This window comes from Eumetopias jubatus, unplaced genomic scaffold (genome assembly GCF_037043125.1).
Source record: "Eumetopias jubatus isolate StellerSeaLion01/CBP00866 unplaced genomic scaffold, mEumJub1_p1.0 scaffold_10, whole genome shotgun sequence".
Classification (NCBI taxonomy): domain Eukaryota; kingdom Metazoa; phylum Chordata; class Mammalia; order Carnivora; family Otariidae; genus Eumetopias; species Eumetopias jubatus.
The window spans coordinates 45,457,381-45,484,359 of NW_028274816.1; the positions used below are offsets into that span (position 1 = coordinate 45,457,381).

Below are 26,979 nucleotides of genomic sequence, written 5' to 3' on the forward strand. Positions count from 1 at the left end.
GAGATTTGTGTCCCTTTTGTTCCCTGCTGAATCTCCCAGCAGGTGAATGTTTGTCACTTGTTGGTCAGTAGCTGTTCGTTGAGTGAATGAATGAATGAATGAGGAAGATAGAGGAAAGGAGAGACCAATGAGAAGCACAGAATCCAGTGGGGGCTGGGTTAATAGTTCAGGCAAAAGGCCCTTCCTTCCCTCTAATTGATACCTTTCCTTGAATCGTCCTTTTTCCTTTTTAACAAATGCATTATTCTTTCTCATTGAAGCATAAACCCCTTGGGATCAAGGACTGAAGTTTTACACCTTTGTTTCCCAAGCAAATAAATGTTGAGTGATAAGATCATTCTCATTTGGCTAAAAAAGCACTCCTGTCACTCAATTTTGTACAATCTTTTCTTAGGCTAGTATTTTCCCCTGTTATTGTCATATTGGCTTGATATTACAGAATTTGCATCTCGTCCCCCTTAATGAATGCTCCTGCTAAGCAAGGACTCTTTAGACTAAACAGGGCAAATCCACGAAGTGGCGACTTCAGGTGGTACCAAGGACTGGTGGTGGCTTCTGTGCGAGCCCAGCGGGTGCCGGTCTCTGCAACAGCCGTCTACCCTGCCCCCACACACTGCTTGGCAGCTGTCACACATCAAGGCATTCATCGGCTCTAGGGCAAGAATCATTCCGTTCCAACAGATGGACAGGAATCTAACCAGACCATAAACCATGTATGTGTCGTAACTATATTTGCTAAGGGCATGATTCCCAGTGCAAAACTTGAGGAACAGCTGTCTTAGCGTGAGCTACTGTTTCTTCGTGAGATGATTGGTTACCTAATTCTGAAACAGATGACATGTATGAAGTTAGTCTTTCCATGGCTTCCCCACTACAGGCGGCCTCGTTATTTTGGGTGCAGTTTCTGTAAACAAAAGTTACTTACATGAGATTTTAAAAAACTAATGAGAGGTTTCCTTTGGCAGATTTGGCGTCATTTGTCTAAAAGGGGTTGTTATATTTTGTGTGTTTCTAGGGGATGCAGATTTCTAATTATGAGCATTTTTTAATGCTTTTTCCTTTTTAGCACTTCTGTTAAATTACTATATAAACTACTACTTAAATGGTGTTAGCTGTACAATTCTTAAAAATACAATTATTTCGTCTTTTTGTTTCTTTCTGTCATTGTCTTCAGAAAAGATGCTTTCATTCTCCCAACGTTGCTTTCCCTGTGGAACTGATGCAAATTAAAATATGAAGTATTTGTTCATTTTGCATTCTTCAGAGGGTAGCTTCTATTGGTGTACGTTTTCCTGAGCACAATCCAGCAGGCAAAGTATAAATTGCTGTAAAACTGGAAAAGTGTTTGAATGAGTAAAGCAGATGTTCTCTTAGCATGAAGCAGATGTAAAACTTCCAAGTGTCTGTCTAATAAAAGTCTAGCATTTGGTTGCATACAGCTGGTGCCAAGATTACCAATTAATCATGTTTGAATGCTTTTTTACTAATTAGGACCCCCTCTGTTCTTTATACATTCTGGGTATAGTAAAGAGAGAGGTGGAACACTAAAGCTTTCTACCTTTGTGCCCTGAGCAGTGTTTTGTTGTTGTTTTTTTTCCCCATCTTTGTGAGGCCAGTCTTCTTTTATCCTTAGCCCGCTTCATGTGAATGATTGATCTTGCTCTCCAGTTTGATTTGGGGATATAGGTTTGACATTAGAATATTCCATTGAAGACAGCCGTACTTTGAACACTTTAAGGCAGCTGGAGAGAAGAAAAGGAATGTAATTAGACTTAATGGGGTTTTTTTCCCCTTATTTGCATGAACAAAAGCTAACATTTACTCAGTTAACATCATTTCACAGCCTCTGTGGCTACTTGACCAAGTAGGAGTGTGAACATTATGGAAACAAGTGATAACCAGTCTAGTTTTATGTTAAGAAAAGCAATAGAGCAGTTTTTCTCAAAAATTAAAGATGAATGGATTAACGTGACTGCTAAGAATTGCCTTTACTGCTGTGAAAGATACAACACAAATCAGTAGCAAATGCAAAAGCTCAAAGAGCTCCATTGTTATATATTGTCCTTTTTATAAAGCAGGTGCTGCTAATGAAAGTAAATTTCAGAACCTGACTGGGCCTTTTTTCCATGTTTGATTTCCCCGAGATAAACCTGTTTTCTATGGAAGGAAGCTCATTATATAAGGTTTGCTACTCTGCCCCTCCCTCCCGGTTTTTTAAAAAAGAGTGAACAATGATAAACAATGATAAACACAAGTTTGTTTCTCAAGATCAATAATTGGATATTTATACTCAGATAACTGAGTACTTCTTGGAGTATTTTATTCGTGAATCAATTTTAATACTTTTTTTAAAGGATAGGAGAAATATTTAAAGGGTAGAAGAGATACGTGAAATAATTTCAGGCCTGAAGATAAGTGGCATGAGTGGTTCTTTTCACGAAATGTTTATTACAGTTTGAAAAATAGTTGGAGGTAGGGGAGAAAAAACAAAGGTGTGTTAAAAGCAGCTTATCCCCTAGAATGTACCATGTTTCATGTTTAGCATCTTCCCCCAGTAAGGTTGGGTTTGTAGAATAGGGATCTGCTATGGTAGGAAAAACAGAGATGGAAATACACTTCTAGGGCCTGACTTCTTAAACACTGGTGTAAAGGAGTCTGTAATGACAAATTATCCTTTCATTCATTTATACTGTTGTATAGAGAGAGAGATATATAAATATATGTGTATATATATGAAATACAGTATTTAAGAATATTAATATGGTTATTCCAGAATGTCTTCCCCATCCTCACCACCAACTGCCTCCAGATTTTGTTAATGATTTAAAATTTAAATTTCATAAAAGCATCTTAAAACCAAATTGACTAATAGTTGTCACTTTGAATTTTCAGTTCTTCTAAAATTGAATACTTACTTAAAAGCAGTTTACTCTTGTATCCATTTGCCTACATGAGCATCTTTCCACTAGGGTGACACGTGGCAAACTAAAATTCACATGTAAAAAGGTTTGCCCTGTTTCACTCAGAATACCTTCTATTCTTAGAATAAATAGAAAGTTATTAATTTTATATAATACTGTTAGCTTTTAGGTAGATGTTTAATGCAATTATAGTTCTTTTCATTTGGGAGTTTTTTTTATACTGTCCCTATTTTGATTCTCACTCATATTACATAAGATTGGTGGTATTTTTTTTTTTGTTTTAATCTGTGTGAAATAAAAGAAAAACGTTAACTGTGAAACATCAACGTAAATGGAACTAGATGTCTCCATTTTGTAAAATGGTTTGTTATGGAAAGTTGTAAACATACGCAAAGGTAGAGAGAATCATATAATATACCCCTGTAATTCCCACCCAGCTTCAACAATTACCGACCTCCTACTGTTTTGGTTTGCCAAGATTTCTTAAGACTATATTTTGAGAGGTTTTTTTTTTCCTTTTAAGTTGCAGTTTTGGATCCTGTTTCTGCAGTGACAATAGATATTAAAACAAACAAACAAACAAAAAAACAAAAACAAAAAACTAGGTCATGTAAACCCAGTAGACCTAACTTTGTTTCAGGAAGTGGAGCGAGAAATCTCATTCAGAACAGAATGTGGGCTGTATTACTCCTACTACAAGCAAATGCTGCAGGCTCCAACCCTCATGCAAGGTAATTACAACTAATAGCTTTATGGGGATCTATTTCATCCTTTTCAATATTTCAGCCAAACCCACTTATGCACTCAAGCATTTTAAATGCTTTCTAGAACGTGTGTACTTTTTTTTTAAACTTGTGCAGTTTTGCCCCGCTCAAGTAACCAGTGTTTTGCTTTGGAAGAGGTTCTGTAATAACTAATGTAACTCTCCTCTCCTCAGCTCTGCTCCCTCCCAAAACTCATCTGTTTGCAATGTCTTGGTTCTGCTGCAGTTTTTTTCTCATGATCGTTTTGGAAAACGTCTTCGCAAGTGAAAGGAGTATTGTCTAGAAACAGGAGGCATTTTGGTCAGACTGAAATTACGGTAGTCCTCGTCCCAGGGTCCGCATCCGGCCTTTTATTTTGCGATTGCCATTTTCCCACATTTTCACTGTTTGTGAGTGGTTTAGAGCCCATAACCTTTACTTTGACTCCACCAGTTGAAGCCCCAGAAAGGATCTCCTACTACTGGGTGCTTGCTGTGCTCAACACGATCGCGCACGGCAGAGACCTTTGCTGGGCTTTGCTTGGATTCGGATGCGTTTTTGGCAGGAATCCTTCGTGGGTGATATTTTGCACTTCTAATTCTATCACAGTAGGAGACATGAAGAGTTCGTAATCTTTCCTTTTGCACTCTAAGCATCAATCAGTTGGTTTCTGTGTAGATAGCCAGGTTCCCCCATACTAAGGCTATTACCTGTCTGCCTTTCACTTCCTGGTTTTAGCAGCCGTTGATGCGTATTGCCTGTATCTGTAGTTGCAAAAGTGACATTCTCCATTCCTCTTGTATTTGTTAGCTGGAACTCTGTTATTTAAGAAACCTTTTTCTCATCAACTGTTTGATGACCCTGAGGTACAGCTTATACAACAAAGGCAGGAGCAGGTGTTGATTTTCTTTCCCTATGTAGTCGATCCTCTTTATTCATGGACTCCGTATTTGCAAATTCACTTACTAAAACCTGTGTGTAACCCCAGAATCCATACTCGTGGTGCTTTGGCGGGCATTCAGGGGCTTGTGCAGAGCAGCGAGAACGCTTAGTCACCTGGCTTGCGTGTCCCCAGCTGAGGTGGAACGAGGTGATGACTGCCATCTCGTTTCAGCTCTCCTTCTACAATGTCCTTTTCATGGTCTACCTAGGGCCGTGCTTTTTGCATTTTTCTGCTTTTTGTTGGTGATTCTGCCGTTTGAAATGGCCCCCAGCACAGTGCTAAAGTGCTGTCTGGAGTTCCCAAGTGCACGCAGGCCGGGAAGGCATACAGAGAAAACACGCGTGTTAGATAAGCTTTGTTCAGGCATGAGGTAGAGTGCTGTTGGCCATGTGTTCAGCATTAATGAATTGCTCATATATATTAAAGAAGGTGTCTTTAAACAGAGACACGTAAATCAAGGTCATGTGTCGGTCAGTTGATGAAAATGCACGACCAGAGGCTCATAAGAACATAACCCTGTATTTCCTGCAGGGCTCAGTATTGCTAATTCAGTGTTTACTGCAACTTTATGGAACATAACTACTGAGAACAATGAGTCAGTGAGTTCTCAAAATTGTCATTTGCTTCCCTAGGATCCTCTAAAGCAGGGGTTCTTATTAAGGGGCAGTTGTGTCCCTAGGGGACATCTAGAACATCCAGATACGTTGTTGGTTGTCACAGCTGGGGTGGATTGGGGAGGATTGTGCTACTGGAATGGGCAGAGGTGAGGGATGTTGCTAAACATCCTACAATGTCTCAACAACAAAGAATTATCAGGCCTCATATGTCAAAATACCAGAGTTGAGAAACTCTGCTCTTAAAGATGAATAATGGGTATTTTCTTTCGAATTATTACCATTATTATCTCAGTGGTTCTTCTGTTTCACTTCCTCTAAGTCATTTGTTAAGATCTTCCTTCTAGAAAATTTCAAACATATAAAAGGGTAGAGAGAATCTTCTGGTGGATTTTCACATGTCTATCACCAGCTAACACAGTTACCAACTCATAACCAATCTTGTCTCCTTTCTATACCCCATTTTCAAACTGGATGATTTTGGAGAAACTCCAAGACATCATATTTCTGCATTTGTAAATATATCAGTATATTTCTCTAAAGGATGGTAACCCCTTTTCTAAATATTACCACATTGCTATTATCACACTTAAAGCACAATTAGGAGATTTCTTACTATCAAATATCTAGTCAGTCTTGTCATTTTTCTGATTGTCTTCCAGAGTTTTAATATGGTTTTTGAGATCCAAATAAAGTCCACACATTGCAATCATTTCCTCTTTTTTTTTTTTTTAAGATTTTATTTTTAAGTACTCTCTACACCCACATGGGGCTCGAACTCACAACTCCAAGATCAAGAGTTGCTTGCTCTACCGGCTGAGCCAGCCAGGCACCCCTCTCTCTGTTTCTTTTAATCTGTAGATTTCCTTCCATCTTCTTTTCTTCAATTTTTTTGTTGAAAACACAGACTCATTTGTCTGATAGAGTTTTTCACTTTCTGGATATTGCTGGAGCCCCATGGTGTCATTTTCATGATTCTCTGTTGCCTGCATCTCCTATTAATTGGTAGTTAGATCTAGAGACTTGCTCAGGTCTAGGTTCTGTTTTAACAAGAGTACTTCCTATATGGTGGTGTACAGTTCCACACTGGGCACATGATGTGCACTGTCTGTTTTAGGGTCGAGACTGATCCATTAATAAGTTTCAATTAGCCTTTCATCTAATGGGTTAGCACCATTGGTGATCATTACCTGAATCTGTTAATTTCATAAGGACTATAAAATAGAGGACGTTGTCAGACTTCTTAATTTTTTTCCAAGCTGACAGGTGAGAAATGGTATCTCAGTGTAGTTTTAATTTGCACTTCCCGTAGGAGCGAAGTTGAGCATCTTTTCACATGTGTAAGGACTGTGTGCATGTTTTCTTCTGTGATCCATCTCTTCAAACCTTCTGTTAATTAGTTAGCTTGGTTACAGCGGCAAATGACCTCAGTGTAGCCACGGAATTCTGTAACAGCAGGCTAATTTCTTACTTTTATTATCCAGCCCCTATTTGGAACCTGCTGTTGTCATGACAAAGGGAAATAATCACAATGCTGGTGGAAACAGGCATCGTCTTTCATTAAAAGATGTCACATCCTTTCACATGCCGTTGGTCAGAGCAAGTCAGTGGCCAAACCCGTAGGCTACTTATAGCCCCATAGGAGGTACTATAAGTCTCATGGCCCTAGGGCAGAGTGGGGACATAAAATCCTCTTGGCCTAAATTTCTGTAAAAGAACATATGCTTGTTTTTTTTTTTATCATACTCACACAAGTTATAATTTACCTGTATTTGTGTAAACATGTGAATGTCCATCTAATATACAGTAAGCTCGTTGAGGGTGGGACTGTGTTTTTTGCTTACTGTCATATCCCCAACGCCTAGCACATTCTCTGGCATGCACTAAAGAATCTATTAATAGTTTTAAATGAATGAATAATTTATAATTATAATTCTTTTTTCCTGATCTTTCAAATATCAACCTTAGGTTTTCATGGCTTAATATATGATAACAAAACTGAGTCTATGAGGACAATTAACCTTCTTCAACGAATGAATATTTACCAAGAAGTTTTCCTTAGTATTTTATATAGAGTCCTGCCCATACAGGTATGTTGTGTTCTGTGACATTGAATTGTTAATACCACTCAAAAGTCAAAATCTGCTATTTTAAGTTGCAACTTTCACATATGTTATTCTGATCTTCCATTGGCTTGGTAGAAAAGCAACAAAATCTTAATTTTCTCCAGATATGTTTTGAACTTTGCTTTTTATATATGTTTTTATAAGATTTTTTTTCCTCCTTTTTATTTTTTTTTAAGATTTTATTTATTTATTTGACAGAGAGAGGAAGAGAGCATAAGCAGGGGAAGCTGCAGAAGGAGAGGGAGAAGCAAACTCCCTGCAGAGCAGGGAGCCTGATGGAGGGCTCAATCCCAGGACTCTGGGACCATGACCTGAGCCGAAGGCAGACGCTCAACTGACTGAGCCACCCAGGCGCCCCTATAAGATATTTTTTTACATATAGGTGCATCCTGGCTAATAATACATGCATGCAGCCTAGAGGCTGGTATATATTTTCATTTAGAAACATGTAATCATTTCTCCCTTATCTTTAAATTAAAAAATTGGAAATTCGCAAATCACAGTGACCACTTCGTGTGAATGAGGCAATACTGGTCACAGTTAGATGTCAGGCTTTTCTAAAGAATGAAGCCAGAGTTCTCCAGGCCTTCCTTCCCTCTCCCACTCTGCTAGTAAGAAGAAAGGCTGCCAGCACACTTTTGCCCAGAAAGGACTGATGTAGGCTTATTGCTTGTAATTAACACCCAGTTGCTGAATATTAAATTTCCACTGTCATATTTTTTGTAATTTTTTTTTTTTTTTTTTTTTTTTTGTAAGTAGGTTCTACACCCAAGGTGGGGCTTGAACTCTCGACCCTGGGATTAAGAGTCACATGCTCTTAGCGAATGAGCCAGCCAGGTGCCCCTCACTGTCATATTTTTTAAGTGACAATGAAAAGGTAATGAGGGCTTCCATAACAAATACTTTTTATTGTTCCTTTTTCCAGAAATACTTAGAGCCAGTTTATTTTTATATTTATACCTTGTTTGGACTGCAGGCGATCTATGTCACAGCCCTGTACATAACCAGCTGGCTCCTTAGTGGGACATGGCTCTCGGGGCTTCTAGCAGCGTTCTGGTACGTCACCAATAGGTGAGTTGCAATCAGTATCCCTTCTCTCTTCGTAAGTTGGAAGTGAAAACAAAGATTTTCACTTCACTTCCTTTGATTTCCAGTTCAGAGGAAGTTGTTCGGCCACATTGGTTTGTATGGGAGTATATTCTCTTTGGTTTTCCTAGTGGTATTTACTTGTCTTATAATTAGCAAGGTAGAAAGTCCTACTTATATATATATTTCCAGCTGAGGAAGAGAACATTGAATGACACGTCAATAGAATCATCATCATAATTCCAGTGCTATTACCAGTTGGATGTGTGGTCAGTATTTCTCTGGCCACATGTCTCCTCTCTTAAAGACGTTTAATAGTATCCTTACCGTCAACCTTGACAGGGTTGTGTGTGGCTCATAATCAGCAAAGCATAAAGCACTGTACAAATGTAAGGAGGTTCTTACATTATTTAGTTAATATTTATTATTCTAAATACTAGAGGATGAAAGAGCATTTTTTTTTATTTTTTTATTGTTATGTTAATCACCATATATTACATAATTTGTTTTGGTGTAGTGTTCCATGATTCATTGTTTGTTCATAACACCCAGTGCTCCATGCAGAATGTGCCCTCTTTAATACCCATCACCAGGCTAACCCATCTCCCTACCCTCCTCCCCTCTAGGAACCTCAGTTTGTTTTTCAGAGTCCATCATCTCTCCTGGTTCGTCTCCCCCTCTGACTTACTCCCCTTCATTCTTCCTCTCCTGCTATCTTCTTCTTTTTCTTTTTTCTTAAAATATGTTGCGTTATTTGTTTCAGAAGTACAGATCTGTGATTCAACAGTCTTACATAATTCAGAGCGCTCACCGTAGCACATATCTTCCCCAATGTCTATCACCCAGCCACCCCATCCCTCCCACCCCCGACCACTCCAGCAACCCTCAGTTTGTTCCTGAGATTAAGAATTCCTCATATCAGTGAGGTCATATGATACATGTCTTTCTCTGATTGACTTAGGATGAAATAGCATTTTTTAAAAGATTTTACTGATTTATTTGAGGGAGGGAGCGAGCATGAGAGGGGGAAAGGGCAGAGGGAGAAGGAGAAGCAGACTCCCCACTGAGCAAGGAGCCCAACATGGGGCTTGACCCCAGAACCCCGGGATCATGACCTGAGCCAAAGGCAGACGTTTAACCAACTGAGCCACCCGAGCACCCTGAAATAGCATTTTTTGAAAAACATAGTCAAGATACATTGAATTATTGCTTGACCTACAGTAGCAACACCAGGATTCAGTAGGAGTCTTAAAACTTCAGCGCCAAGTTCTAATATTGATTTTATTTTATAATCCTAAGCAAATTACTTATTATAACCTTATTGAGTGCTACTTTATGCTAACCACTTTAAAAATGCTTTATATATATTCTTTTAACAATCCTATAGGATAGATATTATGACCATTTTAGAGATGATGAATTTTTTTTAATAAAAGATTTTATTTATTTGAGAGAGAATGAACATCAACAGCATGGAGGGGCAGAGGGAGAGGGAGAAGCAGGCTTCCCGCTGAGCAGGGAGCCCACTGAGGGGCTCTATCCCAGGACCCTGAGATCATGACCTGAGCCAAAGACAGTTGCTTAACCACTTGAGCCACCCAGGTGCCCCAGAGAGTTGAGGAAATTAAAGCTTAAAAGGTTAAGTTTTATATATATGTATATGTATTATGTGTATATATACACACATACACATACACACACTTAAAAATACATATTACTTAAAAAGTAAACGTGTGTGTATGTATATATAGATAAAGTCATACACACACACATACACACACGGCCCCAGCTTAGTCTCCATCAGAATTCAAACACAGAGTATGAAAACACTATTATGCTACCTCTTAACATTTTAACATAGTATTCTTGCTAAGAGTAAATGAAGCCTACTTAAGATTCTCTCTCTCCCTTTGCCCCCCCCAAAAAAACAAAAACATTCTTTAAAAAAAAAAAAAAAGAGTAAATGAAAGTCAAATTTGTTGTTCTATCAAGAGGAAAGAGAAGACATTTATTGAATGCCTAGTCTGTGTGAGGATGCCTCTTGGTACTGGGTGTACAAAGGTGAAAACTTAGCTATACTTACCGTCTGATGGTTCACGTTCCAGAGGGACAAGAAGCTTTTACAAATAATTCCAATGACAAATTTAAGATTCAGATTTAAGCACCAAAGAAATGGAGAATGCGACACGCTGCCAGTGTGCACTGATGAACTTTTAGGGAAATAAAAGTTGGAGGCAGTTAGGCATGAGTGCGTAGTCCTGGGTTTTGGAGTCACCCTCCCAGGCTTGGAGGCCAGTCCTACCCCTTAGCTAGCTGCATACCTGTCGACGGAGCGCTTAAGTTTTCCCAGTGCAACTTGGTGGTACAGGGATGATAATGGCAAGGACAAATCATTGTTGTTGAGAACTGATAACCAGAATCTTAAGTGTATTTAATGTCCTACATCTTTCTCTGTAGGAAATCTTTTCAGGTGATTATAGTAAAAATTATTCCTGTGGCCGTTTGTGTTTTCTCTGTGCAGAATAGATACCACAAGAGTTGAGTTTACCATCCCGCTGAGGGAGAATTGGGCTCTGCCATTCTTTGCAATTCAGATAGCAGCAATAACATATTTCCTGCGACCAAACTTGCAGCCTCTTTCTGAGGTAAGTTTTGGTAATACCTTACATATTTTTTAATTCTCCGGTTTTGTTGAAGAAGCTTCAGAAAATATGATGTGCATGGTGTCCCATCGTGTGTGAATAGTTCTCCATGACCAGTTTTTTAACTTGAGTTAAATTAAATTTTCCCTTTCTGAGCCCTTTCCTACTTTGCAAAGTGAATGTTTTCATTTTTGATGTTAAAATATACCCTACATCATCTGCCCTCAAATAGTTGCAGCAAGCCCACACACAATTTCTGCGAAACTGTCAGAATCCTTAAGCCATTGCCCTTGAGATGTGACTTGGTGCATTATCGCCTCCATAATACTGTGGAGTACACATACCTTATGTGAATATTTATATGCCCAGTGTCACTTTAGGATATTTAGAGCTTAAATAACAAATGCAAGCGTTTTCAGAGCCACAGTTTATGGTTTTTCTATTTGGTTTATAGAGATATTGGCTGATCTTGAGGGAACTTGTTGGCAGGGCTCTTTATTACTAGAGACATGGAAATTACACAGAGGTTTTCTTTTTACAGAGGCTGACACTTCTTGCCATTTTCATATCAACTTTTCTCTTTAGTCTGACATGGCAATTTAATCAATTTATGATGCTGATGCAAGCATTAGTGCTGTTCACACTGGACTCCTTGGACATGTTGCCGGCGGTGAAGGTAAACTTCGCTCTTTTCTCTCCCTTGAGGTAGCCGCCGTTTAGCAGTTTAGATGACAGAACGAGTTCAAAATGTGCACATGCTTAACAATCAAGTCGAAGCTGCTTCTGAGTTCTAATGTAAATACGCTGTGGTCAATTGTGGTTCAGTAATCTGTGCAGCCTAGATTGACCATCTAAACTTTTATTCTGTTTATCCTACAGTAAGAGATGGATTTAGCACAAATGTCTAGGTCAGTTGTCCTTTACAGAGATGACTTAAATTTTAAAATATAAGATAGCTAAAATGTATTATTATGTAGTGCTTTTGTCCCCCAAAGAGATCAATGGGCATACAACACCCTTTTCATGGTAACATTGATCAAGTATGAGGTGGGACTCCCCATTGCCTGACCAAAGGCCACACATGGGACAGGGCCTTTTTTTTTTTTTTTAAGATTTTACTTATTTATCTGACAGAGAGAGCACACGCATGGGCGCACAAGCAGGGGGAGCGGCAGGCAAAGGGAGAGGGACAAGCAGGCTCCACTGAACAGAGAGCCTGACATGGTGCCCGATCCCAGGACCCCGGGATCATGACCTGAGCCAAGGGCAGCTGCTTAACCGACTGAGCCACCCAGGCGCCCCCTATGGGACAGCGCCATTTTAAGGAAGCCGTTGTTTGTTCATGGTGTGTGACAACCATGTGTGCTGCTATCATTTCATGGCAAGGGGTTTTTCACATGCAGAAATGTGTTTTAATGTATTGTGGATGTTGTAAAAACTCTTCATTGTTACTATTCTAAAGTAACTTAAGTATTTCCCAGTATCGTAAAATATTCTCATTCTAAGGCAGCAAGATCGTGTAATACAGAAGAGTCACATTCATTCATTCCGTGTCAAAAGAGATGCAGCAATCTTTAGAGAATGGCTGAATCTGAATTAGGAAACCTTAAAGGCCACCAGCAAGTATGCGTTGTCCATCTGGCAGGCAGTGGACAGGCACGACAGAGCTCGCCACCTGTGTGAGACATCATGTGTGTGCTATGGTGGGAAGTAAAGATGTGGACAGCTAGGACGAGATGTCCGTATGTCTGGAGAGGTTAATTTGTAGTACCAGGAAGCGCTAGAGATCTAAGAAGGTTCGTTGTAGGCTAGAAAGGTTTCACAGAAGTGGGAGGCTCAAGCTGAGCCACAGATGAGAAGATGGAGTGCTGAGGGTGGGGTCAGGATATGAAGGTAAAATACAGGAAGGAAAGCAAGTAGACAGAGCAGAGGAAAGTGTGTGTGTGTGTGTGTGTGTGTGTGTGTGTGTAGGGCATATATATGACATTTGATAATGGTAATGGAGCTCCAGGTGCCTCAGAATGTCTCGTGTACAAATGAAGCGGAGTCTGTTTGTATTTGCTTTTACTGTTTTGTAACCTCTTTGGACTTTGGTCATGGTGACGTAAGCTTCGGGGAAGGGATGCCTGGATGCCTTTGAATTTCTTCATGGCCTGTTCTCTGGAGCCGGTTGGTCTCCCTTTCTCTCTTTGTAAGTAATAGCCCATTTCCCCCCTTTCAAGCAAGTACTTTCAAAAGAACTCTGTACGTTGTCACATAAAAAATAAATACGTTGGGCCATTTTGAAAACTATATAAAATTTTTGTACAGTGTAATTTCACAGAAAAGCCTAGAAATGCATTTTCCCTTTCACTGACACTCTCACCTCTAGAGATTTAGCCTAAGGAAATAATCAAGCATGTTCATGTTAGTTGTACTTATAATAAGAAAAAGCTAGCTGGAAAAAACCTAAGTCAATAACAATACGGTATTGTTAAATAAATATGGTATATCAGTGTAACAGTATTATATAACCATTATTTTCCCTCTCTCTCTTTTTTTAATTTTTTATTGTTATGTTAATCACCATACATTACAACATTAGTTCTTAATGTAGTGTTCCATGATTCATTGTTTGTGCATAATACCCAGTGCTGCACGCAGAACGTGCCCTCTTAAATACCCATCACCAGGCTAACCCATCCCCCACCCCCCTCCCCTCTAGAACACTCAGTTTGTTTTTCAGAGTCCATCATCTCTCATGGTTCGTCTCCCCCTTCAATTTCCCCCCCTTCATTCTTCCCCTCCTGCTATCTTCGTTTTTTTTTTCTTAACATACATTGCATTATTTCTTTCAGAGGTACAGATCTGTGATTCAGCAGTCTTGCACAATTCACAGCACTCACCATAGCATATACCCTCCCCAATGTCTATCACCCAGCTACCCCCTCCCTCCCATCCCCCACCACTCCAGCAACCCTCAGTTTGTTTCCTGAGATTAAGAATTCCTCATATCAGTGAGGTCATAGGATACATGTCTTTCCCTGATTGACTTATTTCACTCAGCATAACACCCTCCAGTTCCATCCATGTCATTGCAAATGGCAAGATCTCATTCCTTTTGATGGCTGCATAATATTCCATTGTGTATATATACCACCTCTTCTTTATCCATTCATCTGTCGATGGACATCTTGGCTCTTTCCACAGTTTGGCTATTGTGGACATTGCTGCTATAAACATTGGGGTGCACGTACCCCTTCGGGTCCCTACATTTGTATCTTTGGGGTAAATACCCAGGAGTGCAATTGCTAATCATATGGTAGCTCTATTTTCAACTTTTTAAGGAACCTCCATACTGTTTTTCAGAGTGGCAGCACCAGCTTGCATTCCCACCAACAGTGTAGGAGGGTTCCCCTTTCTCCGCATCCCTGCCAACATCTGTTGTTTCCTGACTTGTTAATTTGAGCCCTCTGTCTGGTGTGAGGTGATATTTCATTGAGGTTTTGATTTGGATTTCCCTGATGCCGAGCGATGTTGAGCACTTTTTCATGTGTCTGTTGGCCATTTGGATGTCTTCTTTGGAAAAATGTCTGTTCATGTCTTCTGCCCATTTCTTGATTGGATTTATTTGTTCTTTGGGTGTTGAGTTTGATAAGTTCTTTATAGACTTTGGATACTAGCCCTTTATCTGATATGTCATTTGCAAATATCTTCTCCCATTCAGTCGGTTGTCTTTTCGGTTTGTTGACTGTTTCTTTTGCTGTGCAAAAGCTTTTTATCTTGATAAAATCCCAATAGTTCATTTTTGCCCTTCCTTCTCTTGCCTTTGGCGATGTTTCTAGGAAGAAGTTGCTGCGACTGAGATCGAAGAGGTTGCTGCCTGTGTTCTCCTTTAGGATTTTGATGGACCTCTGTCTCACATTTAGGTCTTTCAACCACTTGGAGTCTATTTTTGTGTGTGGTGTAAGGAAATGGTCGTTTCATTCTTCTGCATGTGGCTGTCCAGTTTTCCAAACACCATTTGTTGAAGAGACTGTCTTTTTTCCATTGGACATTCTTTCCTGCTTTGTCAAAGATGAGTTGACCATAGAGTTGAGGGTCCATTTCTGGGCTCTCGATTCTGTTCCATTGATCTATGTGTCTGTTTTTGTGCCAGTACCATACTGTCTTGATGACAGCTTTGTAATAGAGCTGGAAGTGCGGAATTGTGATGCCGCCAGCTTTGCTTTTCTTTTTCAACATTCCTCTGGCTATTCGGGGTCTCTTCTGGTTCCAAACAAGTTTTAGGATTATTTGTTCAATTTCTTTGAAAAAAGTGGATGGTATTTTGATGGGGATTGCTTTGAAAGTGTAGATTGCTCTAGATAGCATTGACATCTTCACAATGTTTGTTCTTCCAGTCCATGAGCATGGAACGTTTTTCCATTTCTTTATGACTTCCTCAATTTCTTTCAGGAGTATTTTATAGTTTTCTGAGTACAGATCCTTTGCCTCTTTGCTTAGATTTATTCCTAGGTATCTTATGGTTTTGGGTGCAATTGTAAATGGGATCGACTCCTTAATTCTCTTTCTTCTGTCTTGTTGTTGGTGTATAGGCATGCCACTGATTTCTGTGCATTGATTTTATATCCTGCCACTTTACTGAATTCCTGTATGAGTTCTAGCAGTTTTGGGGTGGAGTCTTTTGGGTTTTCCACATACAGTATCATATCATCTGCGAAGAGTGAGAGTTTGACTTCTTCTTTGCCGATTTGGATGCCTTTGATTTCTTTTTGTTGTCTGATTGCTGTGGCTAGGACTTCTAATACTATGTTGAATAGCAGTGGTGATAGTGGACATCCCTGCCGCATTCCTGACCTTAGGGGGAAAGCTCTCAGCTTTTCCCCATTGAGAATGATATTCGCTGTAGGTTTTTCATAGATAGCTTTTATGATATTGAGGTAGGTACCCTCTATCCCTATACTCTGAAGAGTTTTGATCAAGAAAGGATGCTGTACTTTCTCAAATGCTTTCTCTGCATCTATTGAGAGGATCATATGATTCTTGTTCTTTTGTTAATATATTGTATCACGTTGATTGATTTGCAGATGTTGAACGAACCTTGCAGCCCAGGGATAAATCCCACTTGATCGTGGTGAATAATCCTTTTAATGTACTGTTGGATCCTGTTGGCTAGTACTTTGGTGAGAATTTTTGCATCCATGTTCACCAAGGATATTGGTCTGTAATTCTCCATTTTGATGGGGTCTTTGTCTGGTTTGGGGATCAAGGTAATGGTGGCCTCATAAAACGAGTTTGGAAGTTTCCCTTCCATTTCTATTTTTTGGAACAGTTTCAGGAGAATAGGTATTAATTCTTCTTGAAATGTCTGATAGAATTCCCCTGGGAAGCCATCTGGCCCTGGGCTTTTGTTTGTTGGGAGATTTTTGATGACTGCTTCAGTTTCCTTAGTGGTTATAGCTCTGTTCAAGTTTTCTGTTTCTTCCTGGTTCAATGTTGGTAGTTGATACATCTCTAGGAATGCATCCATTTCTTCCAGGTTATCTATAGTTTGCTGGCATATAGTTGCTCATAATATGTTCTTATAATTGTATTTCTTTGGTGTTGGTTGTGATCTCTCCTCTTTCATTCATGATTTTGTTGATTTGGGTCATTTCTCTTTTCTTTTGGATAAGTCTGGCCAGGGGCTTATCAATCTTGTTAATTCTTTCAAAGAACCAGCTCCTAGGTTCGTTGATCTGTTCTACTGTTCTTTTGGTTTCTATTTCATGGATTTCTGCTCTGATCTTTATGATTTCTCTTCTCCTGCTGGGTTTAGGCTTTATTTGCTGTTCTTTCTCCAGCTCCTTTAGGTGTAGGGTTAGGTTGTGTATGTGAGACCTTTCTTGTTTCTTGAGAAAGGCTTGTATTGCTATATACTTTCCTCTCAGGACTGCCTTTGCTGCATCCCAAAGATTTTGAACAGTTGTGTTTCCATTTTCATTTGTTTCCATGAATTTTTTTAATTCTTCTTTAATTTCCTGGTTGACCCATTCATTCTTTAGTAGGATGCTCTTTAGCCTCCATGTATTTGAGTTCTTTCCGACTTTCCTCTTGGGATTGAGTTCTAGTTTCAAAGCATTGTGGTCTGAAAATATTCAGGGAACAATCCCAGTCTTTTGGTACCGGTTGAGATCTATTTGTGACCTAGGATATGATCTATTCTGGAGAATGTTCCACGGGCACTAGAGAAGAATGTGTATTCCGTTGCTTTGGGATGGAAGGTTCTCAATATGTCTGTGAAGTCCATTTGGTCCAGTGTGTCGTTTAAAGTCTTTATTTCCTTGTTGATCTTTTGCTTAGATGATCTGTCCATTTCAGTCAGGGGGGTGTTAAAGTCCCCCAGTATTATTGTATCGTTGTCAATGTGTTCCTTTGCTTTTGTTATTAATTGCCTTATATAATTGGCTGCTCCCATGTTAGGGGCATAGATATTTACAATTGTTAGATCTTCTTGTTGGATAGACCCTTTAAGTAGGATATAGTGTCCTTCCTCATCTCTTATTACAGTCTTTGTTTTAAAATCTAAAGTCTAATTTGTTTGATAGAAGTATTGCCACCCCAGCTTTCTTTTGGTGTCCATTAGCATGGTAAATGGTTTTCCACCCCTTCACTTTCAATGTGGGGCTGTCTTTGGGTCTAAAATGAGTCTCTTGCAGACAGCATATCGATGGGTCTTGTTTTTTAATCCATTCTGATAGAGTTTGTCTTTTATTGGGGCATTTAGCCCATTTACATTCAGGGTAACTATTGAAAGATATGAATTTAGTGTCATTGTATTGCTTGTAAAGTGACTGTTACTGTATATTGTCTGTATTCCTTTCTGATCCATGCTGCTTTTAGACACTCTCTTTGCTTAGAGGACCCCTTTCGATATTTCTTGGAGGGCTGGTTTCGTGTTTGCAAATTCCTTTAGTTTTTGTTTGTCCTAGAAGATTTTTATCTCTCCTTCTATTTTCAATGACAACCTAGCTGGATATAGTATTCTTGGCTGCATATTTTTGTCGGTTAGTGCTCTGAATATATCATGCCAGTCCCTTCTGGCCTGCCAGGTCTTTGTGGATAGGTCTGTTGCCAATCTAATCTTTCTACCATTATAGGTTACATATCTCTTCTCCCGAGCTGCTTTCAGGATTTTCTCTTTGTCTCTGAGACTTGTAAGTTTTACTCCTAGATGTCGGGGTGTTGATCTATTTTTATTGCTTTTGAGAGGGGTTCTCTGTGCCTCCTGGATTTTGATGTCTGTTTCCTTCTCCACATTAGGGAAGTTCTCTGCTATAATTTGCTCCAATATACCTTCTTCCCCTCTCTCTCTTTCTTCTTCTTCTGGGATCCCAATTATTCTAATGTTGTTTTGTCTTATCGTATTACTTATCTCTCGAATTCTGCCCTCGTGATCCTGTAGTTGTTTCTCTCTCTTTTTCTGAGCTTCTTTATTTTCTATCATTTGGTCTTCTGTATCGCTGATTCTCTCTTCTGCCTCATTTATCCTAGCAGTTAGTGCCTCCATTTTTGATTGCATGTCATTAATAGCCGTTTTGGTTTCAACTTGGTTAGATTTTAGTTCTTTTATTTCTCCAGAAAGGGTTTCTCTAATAACTTCCATGCTTTTTTCAAGCCCACCTAGTATCTTTAAAATCATGATTCTTAACTCTAGGTCCGACATCGCACTAATGTCCGTATTGAGTAGGTCCCTGACAGATGGTACTACCTCTTGTTCTTTTTGTTGAGGTGATTTTTTTCATCTTGTCATTTTGTCCAGAGGAGAATAGATGAATGAGAGAACAAAATGCTAACAGGTTAACAACGTCCCCAGAAAATATATTCTAATCAAATCAGAAAAGACCTGAAACCAAGGGAAAAGAAAGAGAAAAAAAAAGAAAAAGATAAAAACAAACAGAAACAGAACAAAAGAAAACAAAAAAAAACAGAATATGATCAAATATCATCAGGCTGGTGCATAGATCAGTGCCACACTAGATTTTGGGTGTATTTTCGTCTGTTAGAAGAAAGTGCCTCCTAAAATTTTAAAGAAAGAAAGACATATATGTACAAAATAAGGGTTGACACGATGAAGTGACGGAATATGAGTGTAAAGATGAAAATTGTAAAAAATTTTTAAAAAGGAATTTATAAGAAGATGTTTGAAAAAAGAAAGGATTAAAAAAAAGGAAAGAAAGAAAAAAAAGGGGCGGGAGAGAATGTGATCAGGCAGGAGACTAGAACAAAGCCATACACTAGAGATTTAGGGTATATTTTGATATGTTAGAAGACACTGTATCTCAAAATTTTAAAGAGAGAACAACTTATATATATATATCTGCTAAAAATAAGGGTAACTACTATGAAGGGATAGAATATGACTCTAAAAATGAAAAATAAAAATGTGTTTTTAAAAGAAGGGATTGATAAGATGTTGGTTGAAAAAGGGAAAAAGAAAAATTCAAAAAAAAAAGTTAAAAAAAATTAACTTTGAAAGACTAATGAATCATGGTAAAAAAGCCATGAATTCTATGTGCAGTATTCCCCTAGCACTGGAGTTCTGCCGTTCTCATTGATCGGTAAACTTGGTCTTGGCTGGCTGTTTGTGCTCATCTTCTGGGGGAGGGGCCTGTTGCCGTGGTTCCCAAATGTCTTTGCCAGAGGCAGAATTGCCCCGCTGTGTTGCCGATCTGGGTAAGCAATCTGCTCGGGTTTGCTCTCGGGAGCTTTTGTTCCCTGCAAGCTCTCGGTACAGCTTTGGAGGATGAAAGTGAAAATGGTGGCCTCCCAATCTCCGCCCGTAGGAGCCAAGAACTCTGGGTCCCGCTCCTCAGTGCGCCCCCAGAGAAAAGCAGTCAGTCACTCCCATCTCCCCGGTCCCTGGCCGCACTCTGTGCTCACCCGGCCTATGACCGAGCGTTTGTATCTCTGGCACCCGACCCCATGTGGAGTCTCCAAACCCAGCAGATCCCTGCGGTGCGCTCCCGCGCCGCTCCTCCCGGAGGAGGAAGGGGAGTCTCCCCAGCTCTGCCGCTTGTTGGGTCCCTGCTGGAGGAGCAGTGGCCCAACTGGGCCGCCAATCACAGTTTATGGCAACCCCGAGCTGAGAGCCCGCGCCTCGGCCCCGTCTCTGCAGCCGGCTTCCCCGCTCTGATACCTGGGAGCTCTGCCGCACTCAGGCACCCCCGATCTTTCTGTGACCCTGAGAGTCCTGAGACCACACTGTCCCACAAGGGTTCCACCCCCCGCTTAGACACTGGAGTGACATCCCTCAGTGGAGCCGACTTCTAAAAGTTCCGATTTTGTGCTCCGCGGCTCTAGCACTTGCCAGAAGCGGCCGACGGAGGCCCCCTCCCCCGCCATCTATCCTCCTGAATATCGCCTCAGATTCACTTCTCTGCACATCCTACCTTCCAGAAAGTGGTCGCTTGTCTGTTCAGAGAGTTGTTGCTATTCTTCTCTTCGATCTCCTGTTGAGTTCGTAGGTGTTCAGAATGGTTTGATCCCTTTCCAGCTGAATTCCTGAGACCAGATGAAATCCGGGTTTCCTACTCCTCTGCCATCTTGTTCCGCCCCCTCCCTCTCTGTTTTTTAAAAGTAAAACCCATATGGGGCACCTGGGTGGCTCTGTCGGTTAAGTGTCCAATTCTTGAGTTCAGGTCAGGTCATAATCTCGGGGTCATGGGATCAAGCCCAGCATTAGGCTCTGCCCTCAGCATGGAACCTGCTTGTCCTTCTCCCTCTGTCTCTCCCCCTGCTTTCACTCTCTCTCTCTCCCTGTCTCTAAAATAAATAAATAAAACCTTTAAAAACATAAATAAAAATAGAAAAAAGTAAAACATATAGGGAAAGTGAGAAAAGTTTCTGAAAAGATATACATTGAAGTACTAGCAGTCAGCTGACTGTGATTGATGTGACTGATGTCCTTAAATTCCTTTTGTCCTTTAAATCTTTTAATTTTTCTGTAATGAACATGTATTATTTTTTTGTTTTCTTTTAAAATCAAAAACAATAAAAGATACTGTTGGCACACATACCCCAAAACTAAAGAATAATACAGGTGATTTATGCCATATTCAGTTCTACACTTTGTTAAACTTTCATAGTTGAAACTATGTTAATGTTAGTGATAGTAGTTGGAAGTATCAAAATTTGAGGAGGAACAGTATAATAATGAAAGAATCCTGAGCTGTAAACCCAAGCTGCTGCTATTGGGTATGAAAATAACTAGCTCTTTAAAGTGACTTAACTTCTTGGAGCCTTTGTTTCTTCATAAATTGGAATCGCTGACCTCTAATCATGTCAAATGGGAGAGTCAGAATAGTTGGTATAAAAAACGGTAATGCAAATTCAGCATCTGATGTGCTGACAAGAAGCAGTATCCTCTTCAGTACATTTCATCTTTTCCTGGGTAATGGAAACTCTCTTACCATCAAAAGCTCCAGTTTCACTCAGAAATGTGTCTAGGCTTTTTAAATATAGAGCAGAATAGTAGATGGTATAAGGCATATACTTTGGCTCCGTTAAAGAATATGGAGGCTAATGAAGTTTTATTAACCCATTGTGAACATAGTAAGACACATGAATGATCACTACGTAAGAGGGAATTTTAGAGTACTCCATATGGTTCCAGACAAGATGGGGTGAATGCACTTCTCCCTGTTCCTCCTGCTTAGTACAACTAAAAGCCTTGGACAGTGTGTATAAAACTCACAGAAGAAGATTTCAAGCGGGGAAGAAACAAAAACAGGCTGCTTAGAGCCCTGGCGCCGAGAGGAAGAACACAGCAGTGAGGCCCTTAGATTTTCTTTTTGCCCCATATATTCCAGAGAAGGTGCTGGAAAAGTCAGCAACCAGGAAACACCAATGGACTCAGAAGCCCCAAGAAAAACCAAAAGGACCAGGAAAAGGGAGGCAAGATATCTCTAGCAAGAAAGAAAACATTTGGACATTAACTGCAGTACTTCAGCCAAATAGCACAGAAAAAAATCAGTTTCACTCCCACCTCCATCGGCAGAGGGCTGGTGGGCAAGCCAGACTCCTACCCTCACCCAGCTCTACCAAGCCACTCACTTTCTGCCAGGGCCGTGTCTGAAGTCTGCCATCTCCCAGAAGCATCAGTGAGGGCCATAGGGAGAACCTTCAGCCCTCATCCAGTGGTCATGAGCTAGCCCTTCCCCCTTCCTGACAGGATGGTGTCAGGAAAAATCAACAGGGAAACAGGGATTTTAACCACCGCTCAGAAGTAACAAGCCTCCCTCTCTCCCTTCACTCCCCCCCCCCCCAACATACAGAGTCAATGAAGGCCACGAGAAGAGCAATTTAATGAGGCATCCTTTCCCTTCTCAGCCAGAAGCCTTGTAGGGAGCCTAAACTTTCACCATCTCCCGGCAGTGAGACACCCTTCTCCCCTGTCTCCCAAAAGTCAGTGGAGGTCCAGAGGAAAACCCAGACATCTAACCCCATCTGGAAATAAAGAAGCAGCATCCTTCTTCCCCCACTGCCACAGCACTGGTACTGTGTCAGAGGAGGCCTGCCAACACAGAAATTTTGAAAAGGTCCAGAGTCCCATAACATAATACAATGCAATTGAATATTACTTCTTATACTAAGAACCAGGAAAATCTTCTTGAGTGAAAAGAGACAATCAACAGATGCCAACACCAACACACAGAAGTTGGATTATCTGATGAGGAATTTAAAGCAGCCATTATAAAAATTTTTCATTGAGCAATTACAGACACACTTGAAACAAATGTAAAATAGAAAAATGAGCAAATGGAAACTTGAGAGCTGAAAAACTCCAATAATGACAATTAAAAACTCAGTAGATGGGCTCAGCAGGAGAATGGAGTGGTCAGAAGAAAGAACCAGTGAACTTGAAGCTAGAACAAGTTAGAAATTACCTAATTTAAACAAGAGAAAATAGCCTGGAAAAAAAAGAACAGCACCTCGGGCACCTGTGGGACTATAACAAAAACTCTTAATATTCTTGTGATCAGAATCCCCAAAGGAGAGAGAGAGCATGAGGCTGAAAAAAGTATTTGAAAAAGTACTTTTTGAAGGAATGTTTGAAAACTTCCCAAATTTCACAAGAGATAGGAACTTATAGAATCAAGAAGCTGAGCTAATGTCAAACATCAGATCTACCACTGGTAATCTAGGACTTTCTAATACACAGTACTGCTCAGTTTTACATTCTGGCTGTTCACCAACAATGTTTCTTATGAATCTAGGATATAATAACATTTATAATAACTATGCAATCTTGTTGTAACTTAAACTGTTCTCTTTTCTAGAATTATGCCTACTTGATATAAAAAGAACTGGCAGCACCAAAAAACACCATAACTCAAAAAAGGCAGACAAAAAATTGTTTTATTTTTTTTAAAGTATTCATGTTATCCTTAAAAAGGTCCTACAAATCAGTAAGAAAAATATTTACACCCCAGTAGGAAAGGGAGCAAAAAATACTTCCTAGAAGGAAAAGCATCAAAAAGAATAAAATACTTAGGTATAAATTGAACAAAAGAAGTGCTTATGCTTATCCTCTGGAAACTACAAAACACTGAAAGTTTTAAAGACCTACATAAATTGGAAAGATATCCCATGTTTATGGATTGGAAGACTCACTATTGTTAAGATGGCAGTACTCCCTAAATTGTTGTACAGATTCAACACGATTACTCTCAGAATCCCAGGTGCATTTTTTGCAGAAATTGACAAGCTGATCTTAAAATTCACGTGGAAACTCAAGGGACCCAGAATAGCTGAAACAATCATGAAAAAGAGGAATAAATTTGGAAGACTCCCACTTTCCAATTTCAGAACTTACTTCCAAGCTATAGTAATCAAGACAGTGTGATACTAGTAGAAGGATGGACATAAATCAATGGAATAAAATTGAGAGACCAGAAATAAATCTTCAGAAATAAACAGTCAATTTGATTTTCAACAAGGATGCCAAGATAATTATGGGGAAAGAATAATCTTTCCAACAAATGGTGCTGGGATAACTAGATATCTACATGTGAAAGAATGAAGTTGGACTCTTCTCTCTCAGCATACATAATAATTAACTCAAAATAGATCATAGACCTAGTTGTAAGAGCTAAAACACATTAATTTTTTTAACTATAAAACATTTAGAAGACAGGAATAATTTTTCATGACCTTGGAGTAGGCCAAGCCTTTTTGTAAGGATCCAGCACCAAAAGCACAAGTGACTAAAGAAAAAATAGATGAATTGGACTTCATCAAAATTTAAAACTTTTGTGCTTCAAAATATACCATCAAAGTGAAAAGACAACTCACAAAATGGGAGAGGATATTTGCAAATCCTATATCTGATAAGGCAGTTCCAGAATATATAAAGAACTCTTACAACTCTTTCAACAATAAAATATGGGCGGAAGATTGGGTAGGCATGTCTCCAGAGAACATATGCAAATGTCCAACAAGCACATGAAAATATGCTCAGCCTCATTACTCATTAGGGAAACACAAATCAAAACCAAAATAAGATACCATTACCTTCCCCCCCCCTCAGATGGCTAAAATCTAAAAACAACAACAAAGACAGATAACAAATGTTGGCAAGGATATGAAGAGTTGGAACTCTCCTACATTGCTGGTGGGATTACAGGATGGTGCAGCCATTTTGGAAAACAATTTAGCATCTCCTCATGTGTTAAACATAGAGTTACCATGTGATCCAGCATTCCACTGCCATGTACATACCCACGAAACACGAAGACATATCCACATAAAAATTTGTACATGGATGTTTATAGCATCATGATTCATAATGGCCAGAAAGTGGAACCCACCCAAATGCCCATCACCTGATGATTGGCAGGGTGTTGCGGAAATGATGAGGATGTCTTAAAATTAGATTCTGGTGATATTTGCGCAACTCTATTAATACTAAAATTCATGAATTGTACACTTTAAATAGGTGAATTTTGTGCTATGTGAATTATATCTCAATAAAGCTATTAAGAAAGAAAAGCTATTTCTTCACTAACCAGTAATTGTACTTTTAGGAAATCTATCCTAAGGAAATGCATTCATTCGTTCGTTCCTCCCGTATTTATTTAGCAACACTGTTCTAGTGGGTGTTGTTTTAGGTGCGAGGCATACAACAATGAACAAGGTTAAGGAGCGACAGTAGTCCCCACCCTCACCCCCCCACACACCTTATCCAAGTTTCAGTTACGTGCAGTCAGCCACGGTGAGCAGCTGATAATCCACCTTCTGACGTGCGGTCAGTAGCGGCCTAACACTGTGTCACCACGGCACTAGCACTCACCGCCCTTCATTTTATTCCTTAGCTATCTAACCATGTCCCATCATCCTCCGCAGAAGGGTGAGTACAGTAGAAGATATTTTGAGAGAGACCACATTCACATAAATTTTGTACAGTATATGGTTATAATTGTTCTATTAGTGGTTATCGTTAACCCCTTACTGTGCCTCATTTATAAATGGAACTTTATCATAGGTATGTATACTGTGTACAGGATTCAGTACTCTCCGTGGTTTCAGGCATCCACTGAGGGTCTTGGAACATATCCCTGGCAGATAAGCTGAATGAGTGTAACCAGATACAATGATCTGAGGGTTTTTTTAAAAGGATGTTCATAACATTAATTTTAATAATGATAAAAAGCTGGAAACAATCCACTGGCAGACAAATTGTGGCATATGGTAGAATGTTATATAGCCGTTTAAAATTAAGTTTTCACAGAATAGTCATTGATGTGAGAAAATGATACAATATATTGTGAAATAAGTAAATGCTATATGAAATATCATACACCACTATGAAATCAATATTATTTCTGTAGGTAATGGTGTTGGATTTTGATTTTAGAGCCCACCTTTCTATCCCATTATTGTTTCTTTTTATGTTTTCCTGGATTTTCTAAATCTCCTACAATAAAATACTGTATAATCCTAACATCCAAGTTTCTGTTAACACCAACCAAAAGCACTGAACCATTGCAGGCCATGCCTTTAAATGCTTGACATAGGTTTGTTTCCTTTGAGGTGAAGAAAACAAAACTAGGAGGGAAATCTGATTTGCTGCTGAATAAAAGCAGAATTTTTCATATGCCAATAAGAATATGGAATTGTCCAACTTAGGAGACCAAGTATCAAGTCTTGGGGTGCCTGGGTTGCTCAGTGTTTTAGGCGTCCAACTCTTGATTTTGGCTCAGGTCATGATCTCGGGGTCCTGGGATCGAGCCCCACCTCTAGCTCCACCCTCAGCAGGGAGTCTGCTTGAGGATTCTCTCAGTCCCTTTCCCCCGCCCACACACTCCCACGTTCTCACTCTCAAGTAAATACATAAATCTTTAAAAAGAAAAAAGAAAGTATCAACTCTTTATTAGAGACTGTCGTTTTTTCTTTGTGGTATATTTTCTGTGTTCAAGTTGGTTGAGTTTTGCATCTTTCAATATCAACCTGTCAACAGTCCTTCTACACCAAGAGCTGTCTTTAGTGAGTGCTCATTATATGCTAGGCTTTTAAAAATATCACCACATCCGGTCCTTAGGCCAGGCCATTATGGCAGCTCTGAAGACGGTGTCATCATCCCTCTTCTACATGAACTGCGTCCAGGCCATTAAGGTCCCATAGCTGGTTTATGTCAGAATCGGGGCTGTAGCGCAGGTGCTGTTCACCTCAGGGCTTGTGTTCTCGACTGCGGCACTGTGCCGCCTGCCTCAGAGCCAAGAGGCAGAGGGTCGAAGGCCTCACTCCGGGAGGAGCTGTCTGTCTAATGGAATTCAGCACACACAGAAAATGAAGCAGTAAAGGACACAGGCCTCAAGTGCGGAACATTCAGAAATAACAGAAGATGAGAAAATACTGTAGACAGTAACTGTAAAAGAATTTA

The 26,979-nt window shown here is 39.7% G+C and overlaps 1 protein-coding gene across 8 annotated transcripts in view; it reads left to right on the plus strand.

Annotated features, from left to right (window-relative positions):
- The window catches only part of DPY19L3 (dpy-19 like C-mannosyltransferase 3), a 78,612-nt gene that overhangs the window by 22,974 nt on the left and 28,659 nt on the right, over positions 1 to 26,979 (plus strand). For 7 of the 8 annotated variants that reach the window (XR_003612356.2, XM_028123528.2, XM_028123525.2 and 4 more), the window contains exons 4-8: positions 3,562 to 3,652; positions 7,190 to 7,311; positions 8,273 to 8,418; positions 10,955 to 11,078; positions 11,617 to 11,751. Coding sequence is in view for 7 of the 8 variants with exons in the window: in XM_028123528.2 (XP_027979329.1) it covers positions 3,562 to 3,652; positions 7,190 to 7,311; positions 8,273 to 8,418; positions 10,955 to 11,078; positions 11,617 to 11,751 (618 nt within the window). In the remaining variant the exon portion in view is untranslated. Of the gene's footprint in view, positions 1 to 3,444; positions 3,653 to 7,189; positions 7,312 to 8,272; positions 8,419 to 10,954; positions 11,079 to 11,616; positions 11,752 to 26,979 lie in introns of all 8 variants that reach the window. The other variant, XM_028123530.2, reaches the window with a different exon arrangement.